Source organism: Oculina patagonica, chromosome 3, assembly GCF_052425735.1.
Source record: "Oculina patagonica isolate OP01 chromosome 3, crgOcupat, whole genome shotgun sequence".
Classification (NCBI taxonomy): domain Eukaryota; kingdom Metazoa; phylum Cnidaria; class Anthozoa; order Scleractinia; family Oculinidae; genus Oculina; species Oculina patagonica.
The window spans coordinates 3,375,632-3,393,983 of NC_135760.1; the positions used below are offsets into that span (position 1 = coordinate 3,375,632).

The following is an 18,352-nucleotide window of genomic DNA, read 5'->3' on the forward strand; positions in this document are numbered from 1 at the left end:
TGCGTGCGCTTTGCGCATGCGCATTAGACTCTTTGTTATATGAAAAAAGCTGTTAGCAATCCCAAGGGAATGGTTCGGGATCGATAATCGTTCGCTGTAATGTAGAAAACAATGATCAGCTGCAAGAACGGACTCCGTACGGACACGCACGATTAGTTTCAATTAAAAACAGCCAATCAGCGACACGTGTTCCCACGCATAATTAAAAGTTCTTTCTCAAGTCACGATTATTCAACACTTGAACAGGACGAAATAATTTTCCAGTTAAGACATTTGTAAGCTTTTTGTGAAAATAAATCTTCGTTTTCAGTTCAGTTAAGCACTTGTGTTTTCGTCTTGCTTAAAAAGCAAGACGTCTTTGAGAAAAAATATTTCGACGGCGACTCGCGTTTATTTACACAATGCGACCAAATATTTATTTTGTTTTAAAAAATAGAAAACTTTACCTCGGTTTTTGTATTTAAGTCATTCGAATTTTGACCAATTTTTTCTTTACAGTGCAAACAAAAACCTTCAAAAATAAAAGATGTACATGGATAAATGTAAAACAAGTTACGCGACTAAATCAAAATGCGTTTGTTTGGCCGCTTTGCAGTATTACACAGTCCCGGCCTTTGCCATACACTGAAATCGAATTTCATGCTTTTACGACTCTCAGAGATCTTAAGTTCTTCTTACAGCTAGAAAAATCATAAAATGGTTACATTGATATGGAAGTGATGATTCGCGAAATTTGTACATCATGATAAACAGTCTTCGCTCCTGTGTATGGTAGCTCGATAATAATTGCCTAGTTTCCAGCGTTCAAAAGGTCATCATTATATTGACGTGAGCATTTACACCCGTTTTTAGGAAAATCTGTCACTAAGTGCTTACAGTACATTACAATGGAGTAACAGTCACTATTTCAAGTGCTTTTATTGCAAAATCTGTTTCAAGAGTCATCATCAAAATGGTGAAAAATCTGAAAGAAAACGATGTGAAGTTCTTCAACCCTTGTTGTAATGAACATGCTTTTTGTAAATCGTCACGCAATCTTGTCCAAATGTTTAATCGTTTCTGCTTTTACGGACAATACGGAAGAAGTAACATCAACTCCTGTTCATACTTTAAATTTTGTGAAGCATATAACATTTATGACTGTTTCGTTTTCATCCATAATCATCCACGATGCCCCTAGCTTGCTATAAGCATTTTAAATTAAACTCCCGAACACAAACCTCTAACCAATTTTAACCGGCTTACGAAAACCGCGCAATCTGTATCACTATGCCATACGGCATTAGACTCATGTCACCCTTGGTGACCTATTTTTTAAATGCCTGTTAGAGGAACGGAACTGTGAGTTAAACTCGATCAAGAAACTGTTTCAATGGTCGTGTCCCAACGGTTTGTCTCTGTTATTTTATCTGGGATTGTTTTTAAAAGAGCTACGTCGCGGGCATTTCGCAGATTTTGGGACTAAACTGTTTTGAAATTAGTGGTAGGCAACTTAAACCATCTTTGAACATCTAAAGGAAGTCTGCGGATAGAAATCAAACTTCGGCTATATATATATATATATATATATATATATATATATATATATATATATATATATATATATATATATATATATATATATATATATATATATATATTGATTTTTTTTAAGAAGCGCGGAAACAACTTGAAAAGTTAAGCCTTAATTTTTCAAGTTGCAATCCATTTCCATCCTAGCCATCCCCAGCCAAATACGCTTGCTAACAGTGTCAATGCTCTAATATAGCAATTGTTTTTAAAAATGGACCGTTATTTTTTGGTTTCCCACGGCACAAATGTAAATTTTGGCTGTTACAAAAATCTGTCAACATCCGCGACAAAGCCCCTTTTAAAAGAATTCCAATTTGACAACATAGTTAAATGGTTCTTCAAGGCTAAGAGTTGAGTGTTTTTAAATGATGACCTCGTTAATATAGCATGATCAACGCACTACAACTACAAGTAAGTGACCCAAATGTTTTACACAAATTTAAGGAAGTAAAAAGTGAACTCCGAGCTCGATCAACATTTATAATTTACGTGTGTATTGTATGTCCTTGCTCTTTTTAGCGGCGGTCGTTCCCACACTAAACAAGCCGGTTCTTGTGGGGTAAAATAGATCTAGAGTAGCCACAAGTTGTGTGATCTTTGTCTACAGAAATATGTCTTTGTCTGCAGTAATTTTCAAAAATGCCGGTTTGTTTTCGATCGCTTTTAAAAATTTCTCCTTCCTCTAAAAAAAAGATCCTTTTAGTAAATACTGAATACCATTTTGGACAAAGCAGGCGATGGCATTCCTTTGTGGACTAAAGAATTCGAAACAAGAAAAATATAACTTAACTTGTAAAATGAAAAACGAGAAAAGACTAAGGTATGTGATGAATCCACGAAAATAGCCATTACTTGTAACGTTTAAACTTAGTGGCAACTGGTAAAAAAAAAAATCCGCGGGACTTCAAAAGCAATAGCAAGACATCTCATGCGTAAGGCTTTGAAAATAGGTGGTGTTAAAAAAATGAGCTTCAGAGTAACGAAATGAACTCAGTGACATTATATGAAACCATTGCTGCTTCTGTAATAAAGAGGTTTACACAGGATGTCTCACTGTGGGCGCCACTGTTTAAATGTATGACCATAGAAGATGCTTATCGTATCCGTGATGGTGATAAAAACTCCACCCGGCCAAGCATTAAAAAAATATTGGAGCAGCAATAGCATAGCATCAATATAGTTTTTTTTCTTTCAAAATCGTACTGACTTTGCGAACACACTTACCCAGGAAGTTTGGAGATCGATCACAATCTCGGCTTCTTTAAATAACAAAACTACGAACTGAATCCCATAAAACACTTGATCTTGGATAGCAGTTGCCTTCCTATTTTCTCTGATTGTTCTTCAAGCTTTTAGCTTAACTTGACAATTTTGTAACTGTCTGTTTTCAGGGCTAAGTAAATTAAATGTTTGTTTTACGGATGGGTTTAAATAGACTGGCCACAAGTTCAGGAATGTTTTACCAATTACGTCACAAATGACTTGACACGATGACTCAGAAGCACAGTTAATTAAATGTTTGTTTTACGGCTGGGATAAGATAGACTGGCCACAAGCTCAGAAATGTTTGAACAATTAGGTCAAAAATGACTTCACACAATGGCTCAGAGGCTTAAATGGTGTTTTACACTTCTGTGGTGGTCCGTTGCTAACAAAAGCACAAAAAGAGAGTTTGTTTGCAAAACTGAAAAGCGAGTTTGAAATTGATAGAATGTCCGGCAATACTGAGCGAAAGGAAAACGAATGGTGTAATATAAAAACTAGCAATGGTATATTGTAATTCCCGCGTTTTGATTGGTTGACAGCCAATGGTATATGAGCTCATATACCATTGACCACAAATATGGTAGCCGATACGCGTCAACGAAAATAGCTGAGGAGCTCAAATATGGCAATTCTTTGGGCGTTTTTAATAAAACAATTATTCCACTCTCGCTTGTTGGATATGAGATCGTTATAGCCAACTCGGCGCTATGCGCCTCGTTGACTATCTACCATCTCATATCCAACGCGCGCTCGTGGAATAATTGTTAAATAATATTTTGGGCAAACGTAGGCGACGACGTTTCGTTACAGATTAAGAGATACGAAAACGAGGAAAACGTGACTTATTTTGTAAAAAGCGATAAATTGAAAATAACATATAATGAGTCATTACTTGTAATGTTAAAACATATGTCGACTCTTAAAATTAGGATCAGGACTTTAATAAAAGTGATCAGCAACCCCTCTTACGCCAAAGTGTCGAGTTAAAAAATGGAAATTCCCATCTAAAATCATTACCGGCAATTGTAATAAAGGGGCTATACAAGATAATCTCACGCGTGGCACCGCGTATTTTACGAACTAAATTTAGAAGATGCATGATTACCGTTTTCCTGATGGTGGTGGCAACTGAGACTGTCCTTCGCTAAGACACTCCTGGAGAATTTTCCTCAAATCTGTTTAAGGGGTTCCTCCTGTTCGTCTGTGCTATGAATAAAATGAAAAAGAGCTGTACAAGCTCAAAAGATCCTCTCTTGACAAACTTTTTCCGGATAAATACTCAGAAAATATTAGAAAAGCAATAATATCATCATAGTATTTTTTTGTTAAAAAAATCGTTTTGCATTTTCGCCTTTTCTATTACTTTTATAAAGAACGCACTTACCTAGGAAGTTTGAAGATGATCTCTATCTCGCTTAAATACTCAGAATGTCCTTTAGAAGATATTGGAAAAGCAATAACGTCACCTTCGTATTTTTTGAAAAAAAAAAACTTCATTTTGCCTTTTCATTTATTATATTACCTTTATAAAGAACACACTTACCTAGGAAGTTTAAAGATCGACCTCTATCTCGGCTTCTTTAAAGAACAAAACAGCGAACTGAATCCGATCAAACACTTGATCGTGGTTAACAGTTGCCTTTCTATTTTGTCTGTGATTGTCCCCTAAGCTTTTAGCTTAACTCGACAATTAGTTATAAACTGTTTGTTTTTCAAGGCTTAGTTAATTAACTGTTCGTTTTACAGCTGGGCTAAGATAGACTGGCCACAAGCTCAGTAATTTTTACCCTTTACGTCAAAAATGACTTGATACGATGGCTCAGAGGCACAGTTAATTAACTGTTCGTTTTACAGCTGGGCTAAGATAAACTGGCCACAAGTTCAGACATTTTTTTAGCAATTGCAATTTAGGCTAAGTGTTTAGTATTTTCATTTAAAATTTTAGCCTTTGGCAATTGGCAATTGGGTAAAACGTGTTTTCCAATTAAATTTGCACTAATTTGACTATCATCTGGAAGTTGAGTTGAGCGTTCCTAGGCATTTTAGGCTGTCCTGTCCTGATTTTTGTGAGTGTCATTCAATTAGTGCGCGGAAAAGCCATCATCTGTGAGTTCGGGACATGCGTGATTTGAAGATAAAAACCCAGTTTCTTTACTTATTTTTTATCGCTTAATCAAAAAAACTGGCCTGCATGAGTAAACCTTTTAAGAATAACAAGCAGACGGTGAAAACTCTGACTAGCAACACGCTCGTTGCGTTGAAATCTTAGTGAAAATCAAAGAAATTCGAAAGCTAATCGTTTGTTCTTTTTTCCGCAAAATTCAGTAGTGAATCACAGCTTCTACATCAATGGGCATGCTTCTGTACGCATGCATCCGGCAGGGCAAATAAATTCCTCTTCGCTCTAGATCTGTGCATCGTGCTAAAAGAGCGTTCCGGGCTATCAGTTGATCCACACTGGCATTATCAGGGGGAGAATAATAATTTTGACCGAAGTTTCTCTGTGATTGCCACAGGCTTTTTCATAGTTACATGAGGTCTCGATTGCCACCTCAAAATGTCATAATCAGTCTTTCTTCTCTGAAATATCGGTTTTTAAGGTTTCATAATTTTACTACGCTATTCAAAGCGTTCAGCTTTTCCGTTAGAAGATATGATACTGTCCTAAGAAACAATCATCTTGTGACAGAAGCCTGTCATTTAGTTTTTGTACGAGGTGATCAACCAAAGGAAAATCAGGAAAATACCCCAACTCGCTGTTTGTTTTTGGGTCTACACTAAGTCTACAGGTGGATTACAACTGAGTGGAGCAACCGAGTTTTGCGAATCGTTCTAATACAATTGTTTTGCTTTCGTTTTTCTAAGTTGTACCAACGGAGCAACTCGTGAGCCGGTGCTTATTTGCTTAAAGGCAGGTACGCGCCTGGTAGCAAAGTTTTAAAAAACTGACATTTCGAACGTTGACCCTTTGTCGGAGAAACTTCCAGTTGATAAACAAGCTCGCCTTTGTTATACCTCTTGAAAATTTCACATTCCTCGAAAAAATCTGAATTTTCAAATAAATACTTAAAAATATTTGGGCAAGGCGATCACATTTCGTTGCAAACTTTGAAAAAAAAAAACAACAACAAGTAAATGGTCTTAATTTTTAAAATAAAAAGCGGAGAAAAAATAATACTAAATTAACGTATTGTGAATCCACGAAAAAAGTCGAAAGATAATAAGATCAGGGCTTAAAAGGTGATAACAGCCCAACTCAGTCACACAAAAGGGCATCGACAAAAAAAATAGTTAAAAAATATATGAGACGAGTGAAAAAATGGAAATCCTCATCTGAAATCACTACCGGCATCCGTTATGAAGCAGTTTTACAAGGTACATGTATCTCACGCTGGCGCTTAAAGACACTTAAATTAGAAGGCGATTGCCGTATTTCTGATGATGGTAGAAACTGAGACTTTCCTCCGCTAGGACACTACTGAGGCCTGGAGGATTGTAGTGAAATTTATTTAACGGGTTTAGTTTCTGTTTAGAATAGCGTTTGTGCTATGAATAGAATGAAAAAAGAGTTGTACATACTTGACCCCGTCCAAAACTCGGATAATAACATTATCATCAAACATTATCTTTTTTTTTCCTTTTTTTTAAATCGTATTGCCTATACGTCTATATATTCTATTACCGTTAACAAAGAACACACTTACCTTGGAAGTTTGAAGATCGAACTCTATCTCGGTTTTTTTGAAGAAAAAAACTTCAAACCGTGAACTCGATCAAACTTAAGAGCTACAACACTTGACCGTGAAGCGGTTCCTTAAGCTTTCAACTCAAGTCGAAATTTTTTAATTTGAAAACTGTCATTTTCAGCGCTTAGTTTATTAACTCAGTGTTTGTTCTTAATGAGTAAGATATACTGGCCACAAGTTAAGTAATTAATATTTAGCAAAAACGTCAAAATGACTTCACATAATGGCTAGCGCTCAGAGGCTCAAATTGTGCTTTACGCTTCTGTGGGCGGTCCATTGCAGACAAAAACACAAAAAGAAAAAAAAAATGTTTTCGAAATAAAATAGCAAGTTTAAAATTGATAGTATTTCATTATTCAGCAAAATAAACTGAATAGAATAGATGCCCGACCATCTCGTGAAAAACGATGTCTCGACGAAGATAGAGCGGTTGTGGTCAGCTGACATTAATAATTTAGGCTGTTTAGTGTTTTAATTTAGAATTTTAGCCTTTTTTGCAATTCCCAGTAAGGATATTAGGGTATTTGCCAATTGACTTTGTAGCCTATTTGTCAGTTGTGAGTCAGTATTTGTTCCGTTATCCAATAGCATCATCAGTTAACTCTATAATATCCCCAAAATTGAACAGCAGCTGAAAAGGGTATCTGGTAAGTCGAAAGGATGTGTTTAATTAATTTTTTCTTGCAATATCTCACACGCAGTCTGGGGAATAAGTGCCAGTTAGTTTTGGGCAAGTTTTCGTCACTCTCGAAGAGTTCCCAAATTATTGCAACCAATCAAAAACTAGCGCGAGCACTCACGAGTTCTCCGAAAGCAATCGCGCGAGAAAATACGTCGTGTTGCTTACAACTTCCAACGAAAACCGCGGGCTCAGTCCCGGAGGAATGATGTTTAGCTGACAGTTAACCAACTCTCGGCTTTCAGATAGACCCCATCCAGGCCCTTGTAGTACTTGGAGTTTCGCACTTGAGCGTTAGGCCCGGATCATACGTCGCATTTCTGCCGTGTCGAATTTAAACTCGCCAGAAGTTCAACGTCAGAATCGGCTGTCGAATTTTTGCCGCACGTTCGACTAGACTAGTCGCATTATCCGACAGAAATGCGACACCGACTCAAAAGTTGCATTTCTGCCGTGTCGAATCTAATAAAAACTTACACATATCTTGCGTTTAGATATATAGTCCGGCTAGCTAGTAAACACATCTTGCAGTTTAACCTCCAAATTAAGTGCGACGTATGAATCAACAGTCGCATTTCTGCCGCACTAAATTGAATTAAATTCGACACGACAGAAATGCGACGTATGAACCGGGCCTAATTACTTCGTAATTCTTTCGAATTATAGATTTCAAAAACTTTCTCGAGTCAGTTTAATTTACACCAGGCTCTGTAAACAAGAAGCTGCAATTTTCTACTTCTTTATAGTGCTTACTAAGAATTTACAATAAGCTTCTCGCCCTCTTTTGCTAGGAGTGATAGTCACCACCTCAGCCGCGTCTCCAAACCGGGATTACTAGCCTGTGAACAGCCTTTCCGGAGATTTCTGGAGAGCACTTGGACGGCGCGAAGCGCCGCTCCATTTTTGTCCCGCCGGCCAAGCGCTCTCCACAAAGCCTGTTCGCAGGCTAGGGAGTACGGGAAGGCTTCGCGCCCAAGTCCAAAGCCTTACCTTTTTATTTACCATTTTTAACAGAAAAAATAACCCTTTCCTACCTTCGATAGTCCACTAAAGGCTGGTTTTCATATGTCGGCAAAATCCCACATGATCGGGGATTTTACCGTTTCCCGACCATCCCAGATTTTGCCGTATATCGGCAAAATCTGGGATCAGAGACGCCTTGATCGGCAATAACAGACGCCATTTTTAGTTGTGAGGGGCGGTGAGAGACTGGAGCTAAGCAATTAAAAGATTGGAAACGAACTAAAACTATCGCCGACGTCCCCGACACTAAGAATTGAAGTTTTCATATATCTTGAACGATCGCCGACCATCACAGAAATCTGGGACCCGTCGAGAAAATAGAAACGCTCCCGATTCTCCAGATTTGTCCCCGACCATCCCAGACGATCGGGGATATTTACGATTTCGAGTTTTCATTAGTCGGCAAAGTCTGGGACGGTCGGGAAACAGTGAAATCCCCGATCGTCTGGGATTTTCCCGACATATGAAAACCAGCCTTAAAGGGAGTACCCCAGCTCCCCGACGGGTTCATTATTCGTTCATAGAAAACTCGGAATCGTACAGTCGTAGTCTAATTGTTAAAAAAACATGACCGCGCGTGCGTTGCCAAGATAATGAAAATGGTTCTCTGTTTCTTTCCTTAAAATACTTACTGATTGAATCTCGGTGTTCGCTATTCTTTATATATAGTTATAATTGCTGCTAAAACAAATACTCGCACATATTTTCTTTGAGCGATAAAGGAGGGTCTTTAATAATTGGGGGGTCCACATGACGGTAGTCGGTTAAAATTTCATTACTTTGTCGGTTCCCGGTTAAAATTTTCGACCTTTGTCGGTTTTCGGTAAATCTTAGTTTATGATTAAAAATGGAAGTTAATTATTCATATTTGTTATTCAATTTACCCGAGGGTGGGGGGGGGGGGGGACTTCCCATATGACCTATACAGGGAAGTGCCGCTGGATAGGGTATGGTTTTAGACCCCTCCAGCCCTATTTGAGCGAGCAATTTTAACCCTAGCGCGCGCGTCCCAAGCAAGTATAATAACTCCACACTCCTCGTTTCTTAACGAGGAGTGTGGAACGTTAAGTGTTCGGAACGTTAATTGTTTAAAATCCAAGTTTTTTTTCCGACAAGCGTTGTCTTGTCATGTTTGCCACCCCACTGTGTTTTTTATTTTTTAAAAATTCCAGTTCCAGATTCCCACTTTATCCGTATTCCAGATTCCAAAGTTGCGCATTAGTTCCCAACTCCTCTTTGTTTCTCAAAAAGCGCGGTTACTTTGAATTGTATTTTTGCACAGCCTCGCCAACAACAACAACAATATCAAAGGCTTCTGCCTGGTCTTATGGTTTTAAATTGAAGCAAACAGCAGTCAGGCAGTGGTAAGCTATCAGCTGAAACAAAAGGCCTCGAAAGGTAAGAACATGTAAGTTTGCTGTAGCCTTAGGGACTCAGTGAACCTTCCTGCATGGTCTTCGTGAATGCCTTGTTTGCCTGCAAATGTGCTGCTCTCTATAAAATTATTTGGCCATGGGAATTCTTTCCTGCTGTGGCGGTAAACGAAACAAAAACCGAACACAGAAATAAAAGACCATTTACACTTTACAGGGAAAACAACGTTTTTCACCTAAAGTAAATACAATGTTTTTCCGCTTGTTGACCGGAACCAGCGAATCCTTAATTCTGTTTATTAAAACCTCTGATTGTCCAGAGTAGATACCTGCCACTGCAGGCCTGAATTTAAGCTTATCCATGATTCACTCTTAATTTTTTTATAAGCAATCTTTTGTCTCATTTCTTTTTATCAAATGTTCAATGCAAAATTGAAACTTAAAATTTATAGCATTGAACTGGCTAATTGAAACGACTGAAATGAGAACATCTTTTTATTTGTCTAAAGTTACTGATTTAAAAAGAGCGATACTGTCTGATACGTTGATAAAGTTTCGTTTGCACATTTTGCACAAGAATGGAGCAAATTTGTCTTGAGTCGGTTTGGTGACGGTTACAGCTATGTTGGGGTAGGGGGTCGGGCAGTATGATTTGGTAGGGGGCATCTTAACTTGAGAATTACAAGAAGATGGTCAATTCTTAGTTTTAATACGGACAGTTCTGTAAAACTATTTGACAAAAACTATATTTTATTTTTTTAGTCTTTACATAATTAAAAAAGCTTGAATGTGCTCAGAATATGCAGGGGCAGATCCAGGATTTTTCAGAGGGGGGGGGGTAGCTGTTAGCAAATATTCTGTTTACTATTTCATGTTAGTTCCAGGTATTTTGCAGAGAAGTGGGGGCATAGGTGTTGGCATAAGTCGACTCAGTATCATATACATGTAGCCTGCGAACACAAAAGTATTTTGCTGGCTTCCCACCTGTCCTTATTTTATAAATTAAGTGCTTATTTGGGTTTCAAGTTCATTGGCATAAGTAAATGTTTAGCAGAGCAGGTTCCAGGTCCCCGGTTTGACCTAGCCTCATTCTCACCTTGAGAATGACTCCTCAGGTGGCATATCACCTGGTGCAATCGTCGCCAGTTTGCTACCATCTTGCCAAGTTGTTAGTTGTTTTGGTCCGCAAAGTTTTGCTCCCCCTTCCCTCTTCTCTATTCTTTCTCTTCCCATGGGATGGGGTCATCTTTCTTACTTCACTGATATTTCAGTGTGACTCAGTGTAAAGTGCTCTCGCTATGGTTGGTTTTCATAGCAACCGTCCAACTGTGAATCAGTGATAGACTATTGCTGGTGACATGGAAAGTTGGAAAGTTGCCTGCATTAGGGGTGATGAATGGTCCTTTAAAAAATGCGTGTCTCGCAAAATTTTAGCCAAATTTCAAGGGTCTTGCATTGCAGACAGACATGTCACAGATTGCTAAGAAGGCAATATTATGAAATAAAAACAGTGCTATCAGATACTGTCTGTGCTTTAAAATGCTATCTTTCAGGGGTCAATAAAAGCTGGAGCAACAAAAAAATTAAACCCCTTAAAAGGGATTTAATTCAAATTTGCTGTGGGGCTCAGAATCCCCTCATACTCCACCCCCAGATCTGCCCAAGAACACAATGCAATGATCTTAGCCAGTGCTAAAACCTGGGTAACTCAATGGATACAGAATTCAATGTGCTTCCAGCCATTTGTTCATACCCACACAGCATGACTTGTATACTACAGTATCTGAATTTTATTATCCATTGTCTTGAATGTAGAGAAAGTGTACATACCGGTAGTGGCATTAATGAGCTCAGTGGAAACAACTCTACACTTTTTTCCGAATGCTCCCTGAGTGAATGTTCTCAATATTTATATATGTTGCTTCTGTATTTAAGTGTAATCAATCATATATTTGTGCATTTATGCCGGCATTATTTACTATCCTGATTTCCTTTCCTTTTGCTCAGTTCTTGGATTTTTAGAAATTAAATAGGCTAACTTTAATAGCTCAAAATAAAGTCAGTTTGCACTAATTTTTAGGGTTATGAAACAAAAAAGGACTATTCTTTTATTGCAGTAAGTTTTAATATTAAAATATGTCTATTACATGTGTAAAAATTAGTCCACAGAAAGAAAATACTTAATGTACATGTACTATAACACAAATTTAGGATCAATATCACAGCATTCCACGTAAAAGACACATTCAAAGGGGGCTTTCTTACAAAAAGGATATGTACTACTACATGTACTTCATTATGATAAAAAATCCATACAATATTACAAAATTATTGAGTATATATTGGGCTATAAGGGACCGTTCATTTTTTATGGGGTAGGGGGGGGGGGCTGGTGGGATTTGACAGACAGTCACTGTTATATATTATGACCCCCCCTTCTTCATCGGAATTTTTTCCTGCCCCCCCCCTCGAAATCCAATTTTCTTTCCGATGACCCCCCCCCCAAAAAAAAACAATTATTAAGTGAAATTTAAATTTATCAAGCGTTATGACTAAAGAATGTATTAGTTGTTCAGTCATACTAACAGACAAACTGCATTCCTCCATAAAGCTGACTGACATTGGCTTGACTGTTTATTGTGGATGCCGTTTAAAAAGTATGGTTTGACTGCATTTGTAACCAATATGCTGTTGGGTTGAGTTAATATGAAAGTAGGGGTACATAGCAAAGTAGGGGGGGTCCGGGGGCATGCTCCCCCGGGAAAATTTGAATTTTCAGAACCACAGGAGTGTTATTTTGGGCATTCTGGCAAGAGTTTTAACTATTACAGAAGCCCTTATTACAGCACTTAAAAGTATAATTATTTTCAGTGACCCCCCTTACTGACCATATTTTTTCGCATGACCCCCCCTCGAATCCCACCAGCCCCCCTTTCTCATAAAAAATGAACGGTCCCTAAAATTAGCTGTTTTAGTTAACGGTGATGTGAAATAAATTGATAAAAACAAGATACAGATCAAGGTTGTGAATAGGATTTTCGTTTGGTTGTCCCCTTACGGGAGCTTAAAAACATTTAGGAAAAGGCCAAGTCGTGATCTCTGAAAGTGTCTGCGACCGCTTACAAGAATGTAAAAATACAGAGTTTGTATAGCAGATAAAACAGGGTTTCAAACAAGGTGGCAGTAAGTAAAGCTGTCCGCTTACAAGAGTGTCTGTAAAGGAAGCTTCGACTGTATCTTATTTAAAATCTGCTTAGTAAAACCTAATTAAAAATTGAAATGTTAGATCAGCACACTCCAATAAAAATGCTTGTATGACTCAGTAGTATTGGATGGCACCACATTTTGTGTGTTTTTGTAAGCATTCATGATTACCAAAACTGAAAGTGGTGCCAAGCTCAACACAAGTACATGCAGAAAAATAGAGGAAGAAAGTTGACTTGTAAGCCTTGGAAGCCAGCACTCAATACTGAAGTTTGATCTGCCAGGAGCTCGATCTCCGTGAGGGCAGGGACTCTCAAATGAAAGGTATAAGAATGTGGGTTGGAAAATTTAAATTTTAATTTAAATTTTCCAAAAACCCCAAAAAGGAGACCAATCTGGGTGTGGTTCAAACTTTCTTTGGCCCCCTTAAGAACATTTTTCATGCCAAATCGGTCTAGACCACCAAGACAGTGTGACAGTGTTTTTTTCTGGTATTATTTTGTCAGTGATCTGATTGCTCAATTGTTGATCTAGGGATTTTTAAGGGGGTTATAGTTGAAATCCCAAGGGTTTTTTTTTTGGGACTTAATTTTTGCCCGAATCAATTTGAAATTCTAAGTACGCCCCCCCCCCTCCCCCCTCCCAACGCCCAGGTCAAAATTGTAACATACCAATTAAATTGAGAGTGGTTGACTTCTTGAACATGTAAACTTACATGTGCAAATTGATGATAAAGTAAGAACTGAAACCAATTACCGATATCGTAGATAACAAAAACTAACTATCCATGAACGTTCATCGTCCTTCTCCAACATTTCATCTGTAAGTCATCTAATGAGATCTCAAAGTTTGACTTAAATTGTAAGTCTTAAGTTGCAATGGAAAATAATATTTCAGGAAATTGCCCATATGAAAGGCAAGTTCCATTACCAATATTCTCATCACCGGTAAATGTAAAGGTTACTCCAGAACAAACAACAGTGCTAATACCATCAATTCCATCCCAAGATGGCGGACCAGATATTAAAGCTTGGATTTGGTATTTAGTGTTCTTTTTGCATGCAACTGCAGAGTTAAACAAAACTTCAAATCCATAGTAGTCGCCATTTGCATATTCCAACAGCTCAGAATAATATGTTCCTGCTTGATACTTTATAGCTGGATTATATTTTTCACCTTCCTTTAACTTTACAAATACTGAGTAATCGTTGTTTGCACTTCCAAACAAGCACAGCCCATGCAAGAAGATGTCTTCGTCCACAACAAAATCAATACAATCATTCTTATTTTCTTCATAATGCCATCCTCCATCTGGCAAGACTACATCTTCCACAGATCCAAATCTACTGCAGCGGTGAATGGTATGATCCCTTATTGGACCAGATCGTCTAGACTCAAAACAGTCTAGTGGGAATTTTTCAGCTGAACTATAATGTTTGGAAATGGTGTTGACTTCTTCTGGTTTTAGAATGTTACTATCAGTGACAACATTGGCAAATTCAGTTTGTTTCATCACTGAAAACCGTATTCCTTTTACCACCGGTTCTCCAAGAATTCTTCTTTTGATTTCACCATCTGCTGTTAAACCTTGTCTCTCACATTCCTTTGTTGCCCATAGATTGACCGCTTTGAACAAATTCACCTCTTTTATATTCAGAGTGTCCCTTTCAACAACAGCCTCAAGTAAGGACCTCTCAATTGTCGCAAATCCATCAGATTTCACAGCATCTTCTGTCCGTCTGTCGATCACTTTCCAGCATCGATCCACCAGGTCTTCCTCGTCATATTTTTGAGCAAAGGGCAAGATGCTAAAAACATTTGTTGGAGCTATATAATCTTCGAGATATCGAATGCATTCATCAGCTAGTGAAGGCACTATGTATTTGTTTGCCAAATACAACACTCCCATTACATTATTTCCACTCAAGTTCACTTCATCGCTGTACATGTAACGAAACAACTCCAACAGGCTCTCGTACTCACAGTCAGGCAGTTCAATAGACTCTCCAGTCTCTGCTAGCTTACCGTAAAACATTGCTTCAAACACAGGACTGCTAATCGACAGCACGAACTTGTGAGCTGGAATCACTTGTTTTCTACGTTTACTTTCATTTTCGCTATTGGCACTCCGGACGACAAACTTCACATCGCTAAAAAGTTCGTTGTTAAACATAAACTTACTTCTCTCACTGATGGTTAGTTTGGTTGTTTGCCACTTTTGCTCGGCGATAGACATTGCTCTAGCCTCTTTAGAAACAACGGCGAGATCCGGCGAGATTTTCTTGTCTCTCGGCGTTGCAGAATTTAGAATTTGGATTGACCCTTTTGGACAGCGGTCGTTAAACAAGTTTTGCAGCTCGCGTTACAACAAGAGCGTTACAAACACCCGTCACGCGTCACCCGTACCCGTGATTCTCACAGTCTCACTAGACGGGTTGAATCAGGTCAGCTTTATGCTACTTCGCTTCAGCATCTTGATAAAATATTTCTTCATGATTTCATTGCTTATTTCCCAAGGGGGGAAGGGGGGGAAGGGAGGGGGGAATACTGTAATATATCTAATATATAAGTATAAAGGTGTGCTGCTGTGAGGGGTATGGTTTTCAAGCAGTTTAGTTTGGGATGGGGTATAGAAATCAGAGAGTTTTGGTCTAACATATAGGGTATCATTTGCCGAGAAACTGATTAGTGGTACAGGGATTTTTTTTAGGATCAACATCACTGCACTCCATGTAAAAAGTGGTCCCAAGCTCAATGGGAGTACATGCAGAAAAATCAGGGATAAAAGTTGACAGGCCTTGGAAGCCAGCAATCAGTACTGAAGTCTGATCTTCCAGGAGCTCGACTCCTGAGCCCCAAGAGAGGTACGAGAATGCTCGTTGGATAATTTGAATTAAATTCATTCAATTTATTGAATACAGAATTTTCAGTTTATTATTTAGTTTAGCCCTCTTGCCACCATTTGCATTGATACGCAATTTCAGAAATCAAAACACCTGCAGAAACATTTCCAAGATTTCTGTCAATTTAACAATTGACCTCAGTTTTTGATGCACCTGCCCTCTTATTGATGATAAACTGCGTCATAACATTTTCCACAAGCCCCAGGCAAGTGGATCCATAGCACTTTGACAATGTTATGATGCAATTATCAGCAATAGGAGGACAGAGGCATAAAAAGCTGACATCAATTTCTTTTTTATGATAACAAATTGAAAAAAAGGTCAAATACACAGTTATGAGAAAACACATCATTGATCGAGTATACTTAAAAGCTTTTCATCTACATCTACATCTACATTTTAAGTCGGTAAAAGTCCATTCGGATATCACACCAACGTCTTAACATAATTACAGTGATTAAAAAGAGTTTTATTCAAGCTGACGCAATGAGGGCCTTGTCCTTCTCCAGTGTTTCAACTGCAAATTGTCTGATGAGATCTCCAGTGAGATCTCCAAGTTTTAGTTTGACCTGAAATTTAAGTCTTACTTGCTAGGTTGCAATGGAAAACAGTACTTCAGGAAATTGCCCAAATAAAATACAAGTTCCATTACCAGTAGTATCTTCACCGGAAAATGTAAAGGTTACCTCAGAACAAACAACAGTGCTAATACCTCCATTTCCAACCCAAGATGGCGGACCAGATATTAAAGCTTCAATTTGGTATTTAGTGTTCTTTTTGCATTCAACTACAGTGTCAAACAAAACTTCAAATCCATAAAAGTCTCCGTTTGTGTTTTCCAACAACTCGGAATAAAATATTCCAGTTTTAATAGACACTACGGCTGGATTATTCTCGCCTTCCTTCAGCGTTAAGGTTACTGAGTAATCGTTGTTTTCACTTCCAAACAAGCGCAGTACATGCAAGAAGATGTCTTTGTCCACAACAAAATCAATATACCGGTAATCACTTATTTCACAGTCATAATCCCATCCTCTATCTGATGTATCCTCTACAAATTCAAATCTACTGCAGCCGTGAATGTTGTGATCACCGATCGGACCAGATCGTTTGGACTCAAAACAGTCCAGTGGAAAATTTTCCGCTGAACTGTAATATTTGAAAATAGTGTTGACTTCTTCTGGTGTCAGAATGTTACTATCAGTGACAACAATGGCAAATTCAGTTTGTTTCATCACTGAAAAACGTATTCCCTTTACCACCGGTTCTCCAAGAATTCTTCTTTTGTTTTCACCAGTTACTGTTAAGCCTAGTCTCTCACATTCTTTTGTTGCCCATAGATTGACCGCTTTAAATAAATTTACCTCCTCTATACTTAAAGTATCCCTTTCAACTACTGCTTCAAGTAAGGATCTCTCGATTGTCGCAAATTCGTCTGATTTCACAGCCTCTTCTGTCTGCCTATCGATCACTTTCCAGCATTGATCCACCAGGTTTTTCTCTTCATATTTCTGAGCAGTGGGCAGGATACTGAAAACATTCAATGGATCTAAGTTCTCCTGCAGATATTCCGTGCATTTATCAGCCAGTGCAGGCACTATGTATTTCTCCGCCAAATACAACACTCCCATCACATTACTTCCGCTTAAGTTCACTTCATCGCTGTACATGAAACGGAACAATTCCAACAGACTCTCGTACTCACAGTCAGGCAGTTCAACATAGTCTTCAGTCTCCGCCAGCTCACCGTAAAACATGGCTTCAAACACAGGACTGCTAATCGACAGCACGAACTTGTGAGCTGGAATCACTTGTTTGCTGCGTTTGCTTTCATTTTCGCCATTGGAGTCGCTGACAACAAATTTCACATCGCTGAAGAGATCGTTGTTGAACACAAACTTGCTTCTTTCCTTGATAGTCGGTCTTGTTGTTTGCCACCTTTCCTTGGCGATAGACATAGACATTGCCCTTTCGGGCAATAACGCCGAGATATTCAGCTCTCTCGGCGTTGTTATCGATTGTTAGACTTTTTCAACTCTGAAAACTAAATAAATTGAATTGACCTTTTTGGACAGCGGTAGTTGAACAAGTTTTGCATCTTATGTTACCAACCCGTCACGCATCACGCTATCGTAATTATCAAGTCTCGCAGAGGTCCTCTTTACACGACCCCGGGCTGGTTGCTAACCCGACTTGAATCACCGCAACGGGTAGTTTGGAACCTGAATGATCAGGCGACCTTTTTGTCATTTTTGCGCGGAACGGCTTTATCCAAAAGCCCTTATTATGAGGATCTCCCCGCGTTATTCCCTCCCACATGAAACGCTCAGCTCGCTTCGCTCGCAGATTTTCGTGTTTTCGCCCTTTACCCCACTGGGGACCCTGTTCGCAGGCTATATTCCAGCTCATTCTGTTTACAAGCAATTTTGCTTCTCGCATCAATTTACTTCTACATCTAGTGTTCCACTCTCTTTATTAACTCCTCTTTGAGGTCATGAAACATTCCTGCTCTTGCCTCCCTTATGCGGTTCACATTCTTACAATTAATCCAGCTTAGTTTTATTTCCGTTATATTTACAGTTATTA

At 38.6% G+C, this 18,352-nt stretch overlaps 2 protein-coding genes across 2 annotated transcripts; both read right to left on the reverse strand.

Moving 5' to 3' along the window:
• Nucleotides 1–13,517: 13,517 nt before the first annotated feature.
• On the reverse strand, nucleotides 13,518–15,296 carry LOC144645571 (BTB/POZ domain-containing protein 6-like). The gene has a single exon (XM_078505147.1). The coding sequence runs from the start codon at nucleotides 15,097–15,099 to the stop codon at nucleotides 13,732–13,734; it is 1,368 nt and encodes a 455-aa protein (XP_078361273.1). The 5' UTR covers nucleotides 15,100–15,296; the 3' UTR covers nucleotides 13,518–13,731.
• A 390-nt stretch (nucleotides 15,297–15,686) lies between these two features.
• LOC144645572 (BTB/POZ domain-containing protein 6-like) lies at nucleotides 15,687–17,784 on the reverse strand. The gene has a single exon (XM_078505148.1). It carries the CDS (start codon nucleotides 17,728–17,730, stop codon nucleotides 16,357–16,359), a length of 1,374 nt encoding a protein of 457 aa, XP_078361274.1. The 5' UTR covers nucleotides 17,731–17,784; the 3' UTR covers nucleotides 15,687–16,356.
• Nucleotides 17,785–18,352: the final 568 nt, after the last annotated feature.

Excerpts from the sequence above, each read along its gene's own strand:
- LOC144645571 (XM_078505147.1), bottom strand. The coding sequence starts at position 15,099 with ATGTCTATCGCCGAGCAAAAGTGGCAAACAACCAAACTAACCATCAGT.
- LOC144645572 (XM_078505148.1), bottom strand. The coding sequence starts at position 17,730 with ATGTCTATGTCTATCGCCAAGGAAAGGTGGCAAACAACAAGACCGACT.